At 45.2% G+C, this 18,796-nt stretch overlaps 1 protein-coding gene across 1 annotated transcript in view; it reads right to left on the minus strand.

Moving 5' to 3' along the window:
• Pappa2 (pappalysin 2) overlaps positions 1-17,132 on the minus strand; it is a 253,101-nt gene extending 235,969 nt beyond the window's left edge. The window contains exon 1 of the mRNA XM_032915633.1: positions 15,817-17,132. Within this exon, the coding sequence (XP_032771524.1) occupies positions 15,817-16,735 (919 nt within the window). The 5' untranslated portion in view covers positions 16,736-17,132. The remainder of the gene's footprint in view (positions 1-15,816) is intronic.
• Between the last annotated feature and the right edge of the window lie 1,664 nt (positions 17,133-18,796).

Raw genomic sequence — 18,796 nt, forward strand, 5'->3', positions numbered from 1 at the left:
CACACACGGTGTCATCAACTCTGGGAACTGCAAAAACATGCTGTATGCTGCGAGTTTGTTTTTAGGAGGAAAATGGAAAAGAACGGGGGAGGGGCGGGGAGGGGTGCAGAGAGCATGTTAGGTCATGATCATAAATCAGCCTGATAGAGGCAAAATCCTCTCTTGGGATATTATGCCTGGGTCTACCCCACACATGTATATGATGTCTTCTACAGAACTACTCAACATCCAGCACCCTCCCCTTACCACACACACACACACACACACACACACACACACACACACAGAGCAGAGAGAGTGTGGAAGAGTAAAAAGAAGAAAGGAAAAGGCTATCCATCAAAAAGCAGCAAATCTGGCAGCTCTGGAACTCTATGAGCAGGAAGAGTGAGAAGGGGCAAGCCCAGGGAGCTGCTCCTCAGCTGTTCTAGATAACTTTCCTTCAAGACAGCATCAGGCACAACCTTTCATCTCTGAGTCCAACATTTTACAAATTACAGCACAGAACTGAGAAGCGTCTTGTGGGGACCATCTCCCCAGCATCTTTCCAGCAAAAATGTCAGCTTTTCTTTACAGAACACTTTTCCTTTAGTCATGGTTTTGCCAGAGGCATAGATGATAGAAGCCAGGAGGGGGGATTTCCCAGCCTACCCACAGGCCACCCAGGCATCCAGTGGGAGTCCACCAGGCATAGTGAGGCTGCTTTGAAACTGCCTAAGGGAACAGGAAAGCAAGCAGTGGACTATAAGAACCTAAAGAAAGGCACGGCCTCAGAAAAAGTGGCTCAAAGGTGATCCTACAGAAAGTAGTTAGCATGAATCCTGGTACTACATCAATGCAGGTTAGCAACTCTTGGGGTTAATCGTGTGACTTGGTGGTGACAGGGCAGCCCAGGGAACTGAATTGAAATCATACTCTCTGCCTATACCTAGTATCTGCAGGCCTTAACCAGCTCTGAATACATGCATATTCTGATTCAGTGACACTTTCAACTGTGCCTTCCAACAGACTTGCAGGTGACACCAAGATGCTCAACTCACTACCCCATGAGTTGAGGACCCTGTGGTAGTTATGGCAGTAGCTATGCGTGTTATTTTCATGCTAGAAATGGAATCCTGGCCTGGCATGGGCTAGATAAGAGCTCTACCACTGAGCTATCCTTCCTGCTTCTTCCATTTTTTTTTTCTGATGTTACTAGGGACCAAGTATACAGTACACCTACTAAGAATGCATTGAGCTACACCCTGGCCCCTGAATAATGGGACTCCAAGTCAAAATAAACTGTTTCTTTGGGGATAAGCATTGATCAATGGTGCTTAGGGATGAAAATTTATCTAGAGACTATAATATAACTATGTAAGAAAGAAAGTAATCCATGGAAGCCAGAGGAACTGCCAGGATCGTCAAATTACAGTTGCAATGTGCCTTGGAGAAGAATGGCCAGAGCTTTGAGAATTTCCAGGGCATCTCTAGGACATCCCTATCCTATCTCAGCATCCTCACATCTCTCCCTACAAGGCCTTGGAAACCCACAAATGACCAAGCATGGCGGGTCCAACAGTCAGATGCAAACCAGAAGGCTGCTTAATATTTTTTTTCTACGTGGAGGAGCAGGCTGTGAGGTAGAACGACTGGATCTGACAAACAGTAATTCCATGACCCTGAGCAGCGTGAGATAGTCCTCAGATCTTAGCTTCCAGACAGTAGAATGGAGATAACACAGTAGCACCAACGTATAGCATACGAGAGATGAAACACACACAGGACAATTAAGAATGATCGACACCTATTCACCTTAAGCGGCCAGTGGCCATAGCCATTGCTAACGTCATTTTAGCACATGGAGGTCCACCTCTTCAACAAACTTATAAGCTCTTTGACAGCTGGCAACACTACCTTATAGTTCCCTTGATTCCCATCGTGTCAAGGCCAACATCTTGCCCATGGTAGAAATAAGTAAATCATTACTAGCTTGGATCCACAGGAGGTTTTTAGCAGAGTTGTCAAAGGCACCCTCCCAACTGAAAACATGTCACAGAACAACTGTGTTTTCCCTAATGGAAAAAAAATTACTTAATCTTCCTCCCTCTACAATTCACTCCCACGGAGGGAGTAGCTACTAAGCTGACCTAGCAGGGCTCTGCCCCCAAAGCCTGTGCCTATAAAGAGGCAGATTGACTCTCACCTCACCTTACATTAACTACTGGGGATAACAAAGACTAAAGAGCCCTCCTGACCCTTGTTCCCTCTAACTCATCCGGGCAACTTCCTCCAGACTCAGTACTTTGCCAGACATCATCTGTCATCTCAGTATATTTGAGCAATACTAAATTATTTTTTCCTCACATGAGGTAATAACAGAAGTTTAATAAGTACTGAAATGTTCCTTATGTGTTGTCTTTGCTACCAAGAAAGGGTTGGGAGAGAGGGACAAGGCAGTCTCCTGAGTAATTGAACACTTGAGAAACTCTGTTTACTTTTTGTTTGCTTATTTATCGGTTTACTTATTGGCATGTCATTTGGATCATTTCTCATTGCCTTCCAGAACAAACAGTAGGAAAGCTCCCAGCCTTGGGGAGCTATGCTGATGACTCTAGCTTCAGAATTCCCTGGAGAGCTAGCCAGGGGCTGAGGGTGACTTCCTGAGGTTTACAGTGAGCCTCTATAGTGTGACAGGGGTGAAGCAGCCTGCTGTTTCTCATCAAAAGCTGAAAGCTGTCCTCGCCCTGCTTTCCCATCAACTGTTATCTTCTCACCTTAACAAAAACAGGAAAGCCAGCAGGACAACAGAATATAAATCCCCAAGTGCCCAAGGCAAGAGATGCAAACTCTGAGGGAGGCAGAGTCATCCACCAGGGAGAGCCTGGAATAGGGCAACTATTCATCTTGACATGATACCCTCCAGAGTCCATTAGTCCTCAGAGAGACACAGCCACACAATGGCACCTTTACCAAGAGACATCACCCCTTTTTTTAACCTTCCTCCACCTCTACCAAGATCTCCTTGAGAATTCGCTTTTCTAGTGCCCATGAAGTACTGATATTCCAATTTTCTACTGTTCAATCCCTCCATGGAGACTGTGAGAAGCCTCTCAGAAGTTTGTTTAGCATTTTCTTTTAGTGGGGTCAGTTCACAGAATCAATACCAACCCAGGAAGCGTTTAAATAGTTCATTCATACTCAGTGGTCCTGCAACACTCAGAAGTTAAAGCAAGCTTGGAGGAGAGAGAAAATAACCTACCACTTCTTCCTCTGATGACAGGAAACTGCACAGGAGGTTTTCTTAAAGCAATACATTGCCCTGCTCTTGCAGCAGAAATCATTGCCCATTGGCTACTAGAGTCACTCTGTTTACACACGCAGCCTGTGCCACCTAAATATCCATGCTTCCTTCATGCATGCACAAGTCACCTAAGAGGCCTCTGCTTTCCCAGAAGAAAGCACTGGGAGACTGACCACATAGAGCCCACATACATGAAGGCTATTCCAGTCAGACTTAAATATTCATAATGGCTTTGTTCAGCTATATGACTGGGACAGAGAGCCATGGCTTGTGTTCTCAAACTGAACTCAGGTGAGTCTGCAGAGCCCTGCGTTCAAAGACGTCTGGGTAAACCCATGCCTGTAACTAGTCTGGCTACTTAGTCTCTACAGGAGTGGGGGGAATGATCTACTGAACAGATAGTTAGGGTTAAACAAGGACTAAAAAATATTTTTTAAAAAATTCCATCTTACTGAATATCTTCATAAAATCTTTTCTTCTACTTTCCAATGAGAAATTTAAATTAAACAGGAGCAGCCAGAAAGAGCTGAAATAAAACCAAATTAGAAGCTAAGAAACTTGGGAGTATATCCATAGGCTGCCCCCGTTTGACTCTAGGAAAACCATCTTTCCTTATGTTTGCCTCACTAGCGTGCTGTTTGCACAATTGATGTCTGGAATCTTGGTCTTCCTTACTACCCAAGCTGACTCTCACTATCCACAACTACACTATGGCCTTAGAAAGAGGAGGTAATTGGGTTATTCCATGTATTAATGATGGGTTCTCGCTAGAAGGTTTCATTTGCAGCCTCATCCTGCAATTGTGTCCTTCAATTGTCTAAAAGGCAGAATAGTCAAGTTTGTTAAGGTTACTGGTTAGGGTTCGGGTGATTAAGGGTTCACTACAAATAACTCCATGAATGGTCCTCCACGGGTGTTCAGCCATCAAGAGTTCAAGCCTAAGGAAGTTTTAGGTTGTTGTAAGGTTGTATGGTTGTAAAAAAGGTCACAAGGAAGAGATGCATAAGGCAGGATAACAGACTCAGAGAGCCTAGCTGGCAGAGTTCTGTACACCGCCAATGAGAAAAATATCCACCAGCATTGATCAAGGACTTACTACCTGCAGACATAACTCCAAACTCATGATTTGTTTAATACAATTACTATTCTTAGGGCAAAACTACTATCGTTCCAATTTTCAGATGAGGGATTTCACAATAAAGGGTTTGAAGGTCAAAGCCCAGATTCTAGATCTGACTTCGCCTCTCACCAGTCACAGGTAATAAATTTCAGTGGAGGAGGAGTTGTGGTAGGACATTTCGCAGGAAGAATTGTCTACACAGAGGCAAGCAACAGGTAGACTATGTGAAGAGGAAAGAAAGAACTCTCTGATAGCCCGTAACTCTGAGATATGGTCCCTATTGTGTAGTCAGAAGAGGCCAGGCTCTGTGTGCACAAGGTCCAGACTATTCATTCAAATAAGATGTGCGCTCAGTTCCAGGATCTGCCGTGGGTGGTATAGGAAGTACTGAGACCTGGAGCTGTCCGGAGATGCTAATGAGAGACCCAAAGGCCTCACCTGCTAAGCAGACGGCTGGAGCTAAGTCTTAGGACTTTGAAGAATGCTGCAGGCAGGGTCAGGAGGGAGCATGTTAAAAGAAGTGCCAGAAAGAGAAGGGAACAGCGCCTCCCTTGTCAGAGCCTACGTTTCATCAGTGCAATCCATATAGCAATACTCATCTCCTGGAAATGCTGGGAGCACAAAGACAAAGAGGGTGAGGCCACCATGTCATGCCTGTCTTCTGTCAGGAGCTACCCCTGGTTGAATTCAGGCCAATGACTGACTGCCCATGCTCTGTCCAAGGACTCAGAAAAAAAAAATATCAACCCAAGGAGGAAACTTTTGCCAAAGTTCCTTTATCTGCAGGATCTATGCCATGAGCTGGCTTAGAGGTATAGTCTATTGTACGATTATTTCAAATTATTAGTGTGCCTTGAAACCAACAATGTCTAAGACAGAATACTATCTTAGATCACTGTTGTGGTTTAGGGTTATAATTATTCTGTGTGAAGTAGGAGGGTATTTTGTTTTGCTTTATTTTCACAAACAGCTATTGAATGCCTACGTCATGCTCCATCAACACCGGTTGAATAAACGAACTAGTGAGTGAGTGAATGGAAATAAATAAATTAAGCTAGGAAGCATCTATAAATCTACATTATATTCAATTTAAATTATTCCAAAGCCAGACATAGTAGCTCGGCCTGTATAGATGGACCCTTCACAGACCAGAAAAGAGTGGATTGAAATAGAAGACTCGTGCCTTTGAGGCAGGAGCACTCAGGCTCAAACTTCTTCTCTGTCACAGCAGGTTGGAGACGTTGGTTCTGGCTAGGATGGCTGCAGATCCTAAGCTCCGTGTTCACTAGCTTTGTGCCCCCAGGCAATGTCCTGTCTCTGAGCTCCCTGCTCTGCATCTCCCTCTTTTAGTTATCCCATGGAACAGTTAAGTAGAAATGTCTAAGCTGACCATTTGTAGTTCAGGACATGAAGTCAGCGTTATGGAAGTTGCTAAGGAAACGTCGCTATGAAAATCCCTTACAGTAATTGAGCCCAGGTTTGCATACTTTGCATTTCTGTTTATTTGGCTTCCATTGGGTCCCCATGTCTCTGCTATCATGCACTTTAGATCACTGGTTCTTTTTACACTATGTCCCAAGTCTTGGATCTCTGTTAACGCAAAATAAAATCTGAGTTTGCATTGACCCTGACAACGTCCTTCCTTAGCATCCTACTGAACATGCTTTTGCCTCTCTCTTTGCATCAGTAACTGTACTACCAGAATGTCTCTTTTGCTATCCAACTGGAGTGAAATAGATTTTCCAAAATTAGTCTGACTCCCACAATCACTGAGTCCCCAGTCCCCACCTCCGACCTGGTGGGTTCCTTGGCACCCGCTGTACCATCTGAAGTTTTTCTTCCCTTTTGCCCACCCTTGACCTCTGTTCTGCACCTACCAGTCCTGACCCTGGTGAACTCTCATTGATATAGAGCTGTTCACTTCCGTGAGAAAAATTATAATTGTAGGCATTGTGTTCTTGGGTACCGTGTAAAGTTTATCCTTGTGCTATCCAAATACTGATTTCTCTGCCCTCATATCTTATTTCAATCTAGACGCGGCATTGTTATGCTTATGTCAAGAATCTCATTTCTCAAGTTTGTATAAGCAAACAACGCTTACCAGTTATTCTCCTCCTTGTCAGTAAAAGCTGATCACCCAATGATTGGCCAGAAAAGAGAATAGGGCAGGACATCCACCGCACAAGGGAAGGGGGAGGGAGGAGAGGAGGAGGACTAGGAGGAGGGGGGAGGGAGGAGAGGGAGAAAGGAGGGGGCGGAGGGAGGGAGGGGAGAGGGAGGAGAGGGAGGAGTTTGAGTCTTCAGTAGGAAGGAGTTCATAGAGTTCAGCTGGCTAATGGAAGGCCCTAAATGCCAGTATTAAAAGGATTAGGATAGACTGGCCAGGTATTGAAGTGAAGCTTTAAAATTAATCTTGGTTTCTCTGTGTCATTGCTGGGGAAGTAGCTAGGATAAAGAAATCCAGTACCGTATTAATTTCCAGTATACATTTAAATTAAAATTCATATTTACATACAGTAATTTATAAAAAGCCTCTCACCTGACTGGGAGCATCTTGTAGGCACAGCTTTTACTTATTCTTAACTCTCTAGAATGGGTCATATTATCTGGTACTTTGCTGAATAGAAGCTCAATAAATGTTGAACGAATGAGTGAATGAGTGAATGAATGAATGAGCATGTATAATACCAAACTACTTTCATAATCTGCTTTGAATGTACAGAAAGTTCTTGAATGAAAGAGGGAGAGTATAAAGTTAGTGGCTAAAGGGTGGAATGTCTGACCAGTGTGTGATTTCACCTCTCTGATTTCACCTTGGACCAGTTGCCTGGACTTCCAATCTAGACATGAGCCCTGACTGACCTTGCTCTCCCAACTGCTTGTCATGGCAGTGTCTCAACTTCAAAGCTCTGAAGCTTTGCTCGCAGTTGCTCTATTGTATGTTTAAGAAGAACCGCCTTACCCCACCACTCACTTCTGAGTCATAGAGGAAACTGTTCTTGTTTGCCCTGAATTTTATTTCCTAACTGTTTTTCTTTCCTTCTTCTTTTTTTTAAAGTTTAAGATTGTTTTAAAGCAGGTAGTAAACACTGGAAGTGAAGAATGTTGTTATTTTGAAGGACACATACTTGGCAAGGAAATATGCTCTCTGGAAGGTACAGGGTGAGGGTGTGTGTGAGGTGAACAGAAACAGATTTGACGAGGCCCCAGAGTAACCTAGCTCTGTGGCCTCAAGGGCAGAATCATGAGATTTATGTACTTATTTGTGACATCAGGAACTCAAGCTCCTGAACATGCAGGGTGTAGGGACTCAGGATCCAACTGAAGGTGTTGCCGTTGTCTTCGTCTTCTTCCTCTTCTTCCTCCTCCTCTTCCTTCCCCCTCTTCTTCCTCCTCCTCCTCTACTTCCTCCTCTTCTTCCTCTTCCTCCTCTTCTTCCTCTTCTTCCTCTTCTTCCTCCTCTTCCTCCTCTTCCTCTTCCTCTTCTTCTTCATCTTCTTTTTCTTCCTCCTCTTCTTTTTCCTTTTCCTCTTCCTCCTCCTCTCCCCCCTCCTCCTCTCCTCTCCTCTCCTCCTCCTTCTCCACCTCCTCCTCCTCTTCTTCTTCTTCTTCTTTCTTTCTTTCTTCTTTCTTCTTCTTAATAAATGCCAAATAAGGTGTTTATTTGGCCTCTGCAAGGCCTGAACTAAAACAGGAAAGAGATGGAGCCAGGCCTCCTGGCATACACATTCTGAATGAATCAGAAGGCCAGCCCCGAAGGAACAAGGAAAGATGCCTAAGGAAGGAAGCAGGGGTTGAGGAAGGACAAAGTGTTTCTGGCTACAGGCAAATAGTTGCATTTGCCTATCTGCCAGAGGTGATTCCTACTTCACGGCTCTATCTCTGTCCCTCCCAACAACCTGCTCTCCATGCTAGAACTGACATCCAAAGGTCCCTGGGGTTTTCATCTCATCCTTGAGGACTGGGAAAAATCATACCTCACAGAGGACTGAGAGCCTACCATGACACCTGAACTCAGAAGGCTCACTCACCATGTTGTCTGTGTGAGACCTCAACATGGTTAGGGGACAAAGAGAGAAAAGGTAAGAGCATGTGTCAGGTACTAAGGCAGAAGTGTGGTGAATAGGATGATCAATCACCCTATCACTCTCAGAGGAAATCTATCTGTGTCTAACACCACACTAAACAACTAGATGATTCCAGAGTCTCAGGTCTAAACCTACAAGCAGGTGCTGAGCCTTAACCAGACTGGATTCAAGTACCCAGCTAGCACAAAACCCAGAGGACATCATAGTATTGTAAGGGGGCCACATGAGCTATATCTTCCTGCTTCCTCTCTTTTGTGCTGCTTCAGAATCGAATGCCCTGTGATTCCTAAGTGGCTCAGCATTCCCCCAGAAACCTGTTGCTTCCAGCTTGTCAGGTAGAGCCCAATAGATAAGGATGGAGTTTTGCGGATTATGTGGAATGAAGAAACAAGGCCAGAAGAACTATAGATAAAGCATGGCCATCAGGAAGAACACTCCACGCCAAAGCTCTGCAAACAATTACAGAGGAGCAAAGCCCAGCATGACACTTGCTTTGATAAAGTTTTATTGGAACACAGCCTACCAGTGTGGTTGTGCATCAACTGTAGCAATGTGCACATGCTAACTGCAGAGTTTAGCAGTTGCATCATAAACTGTATATGGCCTACAAAGCCTGAACTATTTAGCATCTGTTCTTTTTCAGAAAAAAAGAATGTCTGTCACATACTGTCCTATGCTTATAAATCTGGAGTCCCATAAGTGTGTAACAGTCCACATACAGCAGCAGCAGCATCAGGAGCAGCAGCAGCAGCAGCAGCAGAATTATCTAAGCTGAGAAGCTTGTTAGACATGCAGTCCCAGGCTTCCCCAGAAAAACAGAATACAAATTTGCATTGCACTTGGGAAACAGATTGGTACAAGAGCCGATGCCAAAAGAGGGTTAAATAGGCAAAGATTTTTACTCAAAAGAAACTCTGAGCAAAGATATGGAAAGAGCTGGAAAAGGGCTAGGAGAGCTAGCACCCCATGATATTAAACTGACCCTGGGAGAAACAGAAAAGAAAAGAGAATTCAAAGGACATTCTGGAAGGCCTGAGCCAGCACCAACCATGTTAGGTCTCCCTTTATCCTCGCCACTTCAGTGATTGGTGTTCTCCATACATAGTCCTTGTCAATGTCAGTGTCACTGGGGTCCATAGTCAATGAATGCCCTGTGTTGGATCCCTGCAAAACATGCTCGCCTGGAATCTACTTCCAGGTGCACCGTAGCTGACCTCTGTGCACATGGAAGCACAAAAAGTGATGCTCTAGCGTGGCTCATGGCACACTTCGCCCTTAAGTGACGAAGGGCCAGATCCACTGGCTTCTTAGGCTATACAGTCACTGTCACAACCACTAAACCCTGCCATTCATCATGGAAGCAGCCACAGAGAACACATAATCAAATGAGTGTCATGTGCTGGTTCAAACTTCATTGACAAAGGTAGCTTCAGTTTTGGGGTGATGGGGTTCAGAGGCCATAATATGCCAGCCATTGCACTAGCTGTTGTAGAGTTGTAGGAGTAAATTTCCTTAAAGTAGTCCAAGTTTTTGCTTGTGGGAGACACATAAGAGAAGGGGTACTCCTATGGAAGGCATGTGGGCAACCTCACGCTCAGCAGTTTCCCTCGGATGCTCTTCTGACACATGGTAGGCAACAATAGCACAGTTTCAAAGTCATTGCCCTGGATCCCCACAAAAAGTCTCCAGTTCCAGAAAGTTCTCCTCACCCCAGAGGGAATCCAACAGTCTACATTTTGAGTTCATTCTATAAACATAATTTGTAGAACTATGTGACTCTACCATTATAGAGGGTATTTGGGGGTGACAAATATGGATTGGAGCTGCATACAACTTCCAAGGGATGTTCAATTGATAGAAGTGAAGGCCATGCCTAACTAATATGGCAAGAAGTAATGTGCAGTCCATAAAAGTACACAAGACGGTCTATAGGTCTATAGGAGGTCTACAGAAGACTAGAAAAGGTCTCTAGAAAGTCCATAGACTAGGAAAGGTCCATACAAAGTTTATAGAAGCCTAGAAAGAGAAAGAAAGCAAGCGCTCACTCCACATGGATCACCAGGGAGGCTGTAAGGAAGAGAGTACCACAGTGGGCTATGAAAATGTGACCATGATAGGTCAGTCATATTTACCTCTCAGGCCAGATAACATTCACATTGCTTCTTTGTTGAGCCACCAAGCCTCATGATGAAAACTCCATCGCAAAGAAGCCAAGTTACAGTCATCAGGCATGTGCTTCCTTCACACAAACAATTCATGCATCTCCCTGTCACCTGAATCAGCAGGGCCATGCCCATGGGCCCTCGTACAAACAGTTCTTTGCCAGCTGGGTCACTACAGCATCATCGAATATTTGAGTCCTGATCCAGGAGGGGGATGCGGAGAGGAGCAGGGTGATTCCTCGGGGTCTGATAAGGACAAACACTCTGATTTGACCATCCCTGTGTGTAGGGAAGCAGCCAAAGGGCAGGACAGAGAGCCCTGGCTTTAGGGAAAGACACTGATGCAGCTCTTTGTCTAACAAAGTCTGTGAGATCAAGGTGGCCACACTGAGGTCTCCTTACATTTATGTAAAACTCTGTGTTCCCTGTGGTCAGAACTCTTTACCCTGAGGCCTCATTCCATAGATGTCACTCACACAGAAAAGCTAGCAATAGACTTTGAACAATGGCCAGATGGCAGCAGACTTGGGCTAACAGAATATAATAATGTACATTTTTCTGTTAAGTAAAGACAAATTTCACGAGATATTCAATAGGGCTTAGAGCTCAGAAAAATAAAATAGAAGTTTTAGCACCATTGCCCAACTGATTTGAAATAGTGCCACTCAAATAAAAAGAACAGATGACACGTTTTAATGTAATAAATGGATCCTTTGGGCTTTTTCATCTACCGTTTTTATCTTGAGACCATATTGTGGAAAAATAATAACTACTTACAGCCCATTCCCAGTTTATAAATTATCAGAGTAAATTCCTAAGGAATTGAAGCTAATATCTCTGTTAAGGAAAAGTTATATTTAAATTAGAAATTAATTTACTTTGGATACCTCATGATAAACCTTTCATGTCACTGGTAAGTAAATAAGCCTCATGGGCCAAATTTTGTGTTGGGCACATTATCTACATGACTTATGTAAAACATTCTACAGGGCCTCTGCTTAATTGTCATTTGTTTGGGAAGTTTTTTTCCTACTTTATTTCAAGTAGAATCATATACATATAAATGTAGTGATATATATATACACATATATATGTAATCATGTATATACATATATATGTACTCATGTGTATACATATGTGTGTGTGTGTGTGTGTGTGTGTGTGTGTATACATCTTTAATTTTCAGTTTGACAAACATAGCTCAGGGGGTGAAAAATGGCTGGATAGATTGCCAGAGACAGTTGTCCTGGTAAATGTCAGAGAAGGATTCTAATCCTCATCCTCATCTGTCGAACCCTCAGGCTCTACACTGGACACGGAAAACTTGGGCACACAGAGGACCCAAACTCGCCTTCATGTCAAGGACGGTTCTCAGACAGCTTTGTGCTCCCCTCGCTGACTTGCCGCACTTTGCATGGCAAGGCACTCGATAAATATTTGTTGGCTGAAGAATTCTTCTGGGCTTGGTTTCCAACCTACCATGGATTTAATGACTCAGTGTCCTGCAGCACAGAGCCGCAGGTGGTTACTCAGCTGGGCGACTTCAGGGAACATTTGAAATCAATTATGGGTGCGGAGGAACCTGTTAAAATGTCCTCTTTTGTGTATGTTGGGGTTGAAGGGGAGGAACGGAAGTCGAAGTGGTAGGAAAGGCTCAGATGGTTTCAGGGTTATGCACTAGACCTTAAAGAGTCCACACCAGAATAGGACACAAGTTGGCTTATTTAAACACTAAATTCTAATGACCCGACCTAATGGGTTCCTGACCTCAAGCTACTCCTAACTTGCCACAGAGCCTCAAAGTGCCAGACCTTTGACTGGCTACCTTTGTGAAGAACCCCACCAGGGAGCAGACCTCTCTCTCTGCTGCCACTGGTCTGCTCCAACTCTAGGAAACGGGCAACTTAAAGTGTGGCCTACCTTTCAGAAAGCCCAGAGGATGGTCAGAAGAGTTCCCCCACACCTGAAGTTTGTGAAGCTTGTGTACCCTGCATTTCCCTCAATCCTCAATGAAAGCGTTCTTGCAACTCATTCTGGAGTCTGACTTGTTTCAGAAGAATGCGGGAACTTAGAGTGCAGGGAGAGGGTAATTCTAGCTGATTTTGTTTTCTTCAGTGTTTGCTAGAGCTTCAAGTTAGTCACAACTCTTTAAAAAAAAAAAAAAAAGTCACTTTAGCTATCCAGACAGGCCTTTCAAAAAAAGAAAAAGACCCATGAAGTGGACCCTGAGGGGTGCCTACCAACAACATTTTGGGAGAAGGTGATTAAATTACAGCCCAGAGGCTGGGACAGGACAGCCCTCAAGCAAACTAGAGACATTCCCAACTTTGTGGCCGCCTCATCTCCTGTGCACGAAACAACACTGCCACCTAGTGTCCAGTATTAAAACTATTCCCTAAGGTCCTATAGCTGTGGGTAGGGGCTTCTTCTGCCGCGACTGGTATTGAGTAAATTGTTTGAGGTCTCTGCTGAGGAAAAACAATCCCAAGCATGGTAGGTAGAGGACTTGGAAGCTGATTTGAGTTAAGTAGGCGGAACCTGAGGTTTGAAATCTATTGGCAGAGTGAGAGCCAAGTCCTCAGAGGAACAACAGAAGTACAGCCTGGGGTTTGTGTGTAACTCCCAGCAACTTGACTCTACCTTGTCGCTCGGTGTAACTCAAGTCCCAGCAGACTAGGAACAGATACACATCGTCTTTGGGGCCCATGGCAGCAGAAGGGAGGAAGATGGATGTTGAGAGCTGTAAAATTGTTCGAAGAGATTCAAGTCACACAAAGTAGAGGTTCTTATTACAGGCGACTTGATTTTGGTAACCTCGTGATCCTTAGCCATGTAACTCACAGGGGAAATACCAGCAGCATAGACAATGGGTAGACATGGACACTAAATCCTAAACAGTCTACTTGCTGAGTCCAAAGAATTAGGCCTTGCTATCAATTCCTGCATCCCACGGGCTTTTATCCTCCCCTGACAATTTGGGCTGAACACAAGTCTGAAGAAAAATAGAGGCTAGAACACGAGGGCAAGAGACTTGGTTGTCATCTTGCTCTCCACCTCTTACAGGCAGACATAAAAAGGGAAGTCCCAGAATGCCAAAGGAGCCACTTGGATTTGAGGGAAAAGAAACCTTAGAAGGTAAATTGCTGGAAATGATTTCCTGCCAATTTTACATGCTCTGAGAGGAGAGGAGGGTTCGGCTGGGCACTGGAAGATCTGAATGTGTGCCGTGGCAGTGTGGAGACAGTGGCTGGTGATAGACAGGCAAGGCAGGGCGGTATGGTATTCCAGAGGTGAAGCAAAGAGTGGGGAACCGCAATCAAACCACACCATAGCTCTCCTTGAAAAGGGTGAGACGGAGGAACTGGAGAGGTAAAGGGCAGAGGTCAGGTGCCCGTTCTTGTTTTCCAGGATTGGACTTTAATAACCCCCAAGCAATGGTCTCCCACATACATTGCTTTTGGATTCTTCTCTCAGTCTTCACAGCCAGGGAACAGATCCCAGGTCTCTATGTTGCTACTGCAGGAGGAAGCATCTTCAGATCCGTGTGGGTCTCGAGCTAGACTGCAAGCTCGCAGGCTCCCTGGCAGATGGGCACTAGGAAGCCAGACTAGGCAGCACGGAGATGTCATCTGGGGGAAACTCTGAGGCTGCCAACTCCGATCAGATAATCATCTCATTATTTCTTCCATTTTGGCCCCAGAATAAGGATTTCCTTCTCCTCCTTCTCGGCCCCCACCTAGCTTACAGCCTGGCCCCTTCTCTCACCCCCTCTCCCACCCAAAACTAAAGTAAAGCCACATGGCTGGAGAGTGCTCAGTGTCTGGGAATCCCAGATTCCAAACGTGAAATCGCAGCCAGAGAGGGGGAGACGCAGTGTCCACAAGGATGTTCCAGCGACACCCCACTGGAAGAGTCTCTTTCCCTCCAGAGTTCTTTCCCTAGCCTGCAACTTATTTGGAGGCTCTCAGAGACCTGAGTGGTTTTTGTTGTTGTTGTTTTGGCTTGGGTTGTGTTTTTTTTGGGGGGGGGTTGGTTGGTTGGTTTTGTTTTGTTTTTTGTTTGTTTGTTTGTTAAGGAGCTATCAAATGATTCATAAACTCCTGCATTGTTCTCCCCCCTCCTCCTGCCAGCCTGTCTCTGACATGCCCCACATTGCCTCAGTTTCTCCATCAATGTAATGGAACTGAGAAACAGGAAAGGATGTGTGGCTACTCCAGATTGGTGTCACCAATTTTATTTCATATATATATATATATATATATATATATATATATATATTGCATAAAGTAACTTGCTCTCCTTGTGACATTCTTCTGCATATTTGTCCCCCACTCTCATTTGGTGAAGGGTCTAAAAGAATAAGGAAACACCAAGGGATAAATCCTTTCCTCACCCTTGCCTGAAATCAACCTCTCCAGATAGGAAAAGAAAAGCAACAGTTCCAAACCCAGCTCTTTGCCATTCTGGGTGTCTCTGATAATCAAGACAAGCACAGGTCGCAAGCCCAAATAAATGCTTCTCACTAGCATTACGGAGTTAGGTACGTTAAACAAGTTTTCACATTTAGGTCTTCATAACAATAGCCGGGGCTAGGAGTCAGGATCCTGGACTCCAATGTCTACCTTTCCCAGCAGATCTGTTGAGGTCAAGAGATGGAGACCTAGAGTGTAGCACAGGTGCTGCCTTCCTTCCTAGTTCCCGGGTGGCAGCCTGCTCCCTTGCTGCTTGGACCCAATTGGCCATTATTCACTACTCCCATCCTTGGACTGTCTGCTTTCCACAGGTGCCTGGGTATCCCACGCTAGACTATGACAAGCAGTGTGACCTCCTCTTTCTCCTTGACAAAGAATCCAAGTCTGTTCCCTTTAAAAGGGGGAAAGATCTAAACGGAGGTCTCCTAAAGTGCATGCACCATGAGTAGAACTCCACAAAATCAATAATAATAATGATGTCTTGGGTAGGAGTCATTTTCCCTTTCATGGTGTCTACGCTACTTCTGCACTGATGAATAACCCCCACCCTCACACAGCCCCTCTAGCCAAGCCTTCTTAGCTTCCCTGCTTTAGCCTATTCCCCCTTTCTGTTCTCTATGTGTACCCACAACAGAAATGGAGCCGGCCACACCCCCGGGACCCGAGAAAACCCAGGAGTAGGATAGGACTTTACCTGCAATGATGGCTGGGTTGCTCTGTCCTCCCTCTGGTCTCACCCAGGCTTCCACTGTGAACGCCTCCCGGGGAATCTCAGCCAGCACTTCTGGACGCAGCAACAGCCGCTCCCTCTTCCCAGAGAAATACAGTACAGGCAATCCTCCTTGGGGGTTAAAGGTCTCTGCTCTCTGGGCAGAGGCCCCTCCACCATTTTGGATTGTGCCCTCCAATGGACTGTTGCTATCTCCGTGCTTAAGGGGGTCTTTAGGCCAAAGCTGAAGATCTTGAGGGGTATTCTGGGGGTCTCTGGTCATATCTTCTGCCTGCCTCTTCTGCACTTGGCGAGGAAGCCTAGACTTGGACTGACCCTTCCTCTGGGTCTCTGCTGTGGGTCCCTTCTGGTATGGAAAGGTGGTAATGGTGGAGACAGCAGTTTCTGAGCTTCCCCGAACCGCAGGCTCACCTAGAGCCTCCTTAGATCCTCCCTTGCCAAGATAAGTGTCATCATCTCTCAGCAGCTGCGATTGCCCAATAGGACCATCCCCTACCCACGGGGCAGCTGGCTGCTCAGGCTCTCTCTTCACTCCTGCTGGGTTTTCAGTCAGGTCTCTGGGAACACCACTTGGAGCCTGTCTCTCTGTGCTTCGCTGACTCCATTCTGCATACTGTGTTTGCTGCATCCCCACAGGATAGGACCTTAGGTAGTTTTCATGGTGGCTTGGGTAGACCCCAAAGGGATGATGCTGTGGAGCACTTCTGGGTCTTCGTACCTTGTACGCCAGCCAACAGCGTTCCCCTTCCAACAGCGCCTGGTTCAGGTGTTCCCTCTGGGCCAGGTATTTCTTGCGTGTCCAGCCCAGCTCGGAGTTGGTGGTACTGAATGCCCACCCAGCCAGGACCACCAGACTTATTCTCAGGACCTTCCAACACATCATATCTCCTTCAGCTTGCTCCTTAAAACCCAAAGTCAGCTTCTGGGTACCACACAAGAATGATGGGGAGATGGAAAAGCAACCAGCAATGGATTTGAAGTCACCAGGAAAACTGTTTGATTCACAAGCCAAAAACTTTCTCAAGTAGCCACAGAAGAATGCCTCTCCTGACTACCTGTCCAGGGGATTTAGCCAGCCCCGGTGGCTTCTGTAGCTTTTGGTTTCTCTCACCTTCTTCCTTGACCTCTCTTGATTGATTTCAGTCCTTCAGAATGAAGTTAAGTGTTCTTCCTTTGAAACTCCTCCCAGAGACCTCAGGTTTCCTTTTCTTCCCTCAGTAACTCCTCTCCTCACTGATAAGAGAAGAGAATGTAGGACGTAAGCCAAATTCTCTCAGATACATACCACCCCAGCTGGTCATTCAAAATAATCTTATTCTCTAAGGATCTCTTCTGTATCTTCTTCCTTCCCTAGGAGTTAGTGTCTCTTTTTAGAGCCCATCACCCACAATACACTCAACTTAAAGTAAATTGCTAGGAAAAAAAAAAAAAACAACTTTTAGGCTTAGACATAATTTGATGCTTATTTTCTAAAAGAATGCAAAAATCATCTGGAGGCATAAAGATCCAAACTGGTACTTAACTTTCTCTCCTCAGATGTCCTCAGCCAGGTGTCCATGCAGCTTCCACTCTGCCTGGGTAGGTGTGCACTCCTGCAGCGTGGCACTCAGGGTTGTTGACTATTGAAGAGACTGTTTTAATTCCTGTCCAACTTGTTGGTAGGCTGCAAGTCTCTGTAAAGTTCTCTGGCTGCCAGTCTGCTGGTCTCCTGATCAAATGAGTCTGGGAGCGCTTGGTTTCACCTTCGGAGAGACTGGTGGGTCCCTAAAGATGGATAAAAAGACCAATATGAATGGCAAATACATCAAGGGACCTGTTCCCTCTGATATCTCTCTCTCTCTCTCTCTCTCTCTCTCTCTCTCTCTCTCTCTCTCTCTCTCTCTCTCTGCCTATAATTATCTCCTTGGGTTTTTTTTTTATTTAAAGACAATGATGATGTCAAAGCTAATAAGTTTGGTGCATCACACTCCACCTACTCCCTGTCCCCTCCTCTCTCCTGAGCACCCCTACCCCCACCTCTCTGAGGCACAAGGGACAGATGCTCCTCTTGGTTTCCCCAGTAAACATCACAGGCTTTCTCTCTCAGCAGCCGCAGCCTACACAATCAATATAAAACAATCAATACTGTTTTGGGCGTGCCTTTCTGTGTGTAGCCTCTCTCTCTCTCTCTCTCTCTCTCTTCTCTCTCTCTCTCACACACACACACACACACACACACACACACACACACACTTTGAATGGACCTGGTCAATAAACACCCACTAGCCTTTTGGAGACCATTCACATCTCTTGATGTAACACGAGCCTCCTATATTTTTTTTCTTATTTTACTCTATCATTTCAGATTTAAAAGGACAATAACAAATTCTCTTCCTCTTGGACACTGGAGGAAAGGAGAAATCAATTACCTTGCCTCGAGAAGCACTAACTGGAAACCCCGTGTGCTCCTAGCTTATAGACATCCTTTTTCTCTCAGAAGTTTCTCAGTCTAAAGTTAGTAAAAGTCACCATATGCTGAGTGAACAAATAAACAAACGAGGTGCTCAAAAGAAGTCATTTACACAAATGAACAGCTATTCTTTGATTGATCTGAAATGAATGGGGCAGATGGGGGAGGAAACACTGAGTTTAACCTTCCGCATTGTTTGCCTTGGTGTTGGACGCCAGCCTTCTTAAAGGCTTCCCATCCCTTACAGGAACATGCATGTATACAGAACACACTGGACAAACACATGGACACATGCAGAGAAGGTAGGCATGCTTGCCCACAGGTAGTATAAAATAGGTATAAATATGCACTGAGCCCCTCCTTCAAGTAATAAGAAAAATCACTTACACTTAAAATCACTGCTTCTGCTGTTCCTACCTAGCCCATACAGCCCACATGCTCTGCAGTAAGATCAGGGTCCTTCCTTCACTCTCCTCATCTCTCTGAACTTCTTTC

The sequence above is a fragment of the Rattus rattus genome, chromosome 10 (genome assembly GCF_011064425.1).
Source record: "Rattus rattus isolate New Zealand chromosome 10, Rrattus_CSIRO_v1, whole genome shotgun sequence".
NCBI lineage: Eukaryota > Metazoa > Chordata > Mammalia > Rodentia > Muridae > Rattus > Rattus rattus.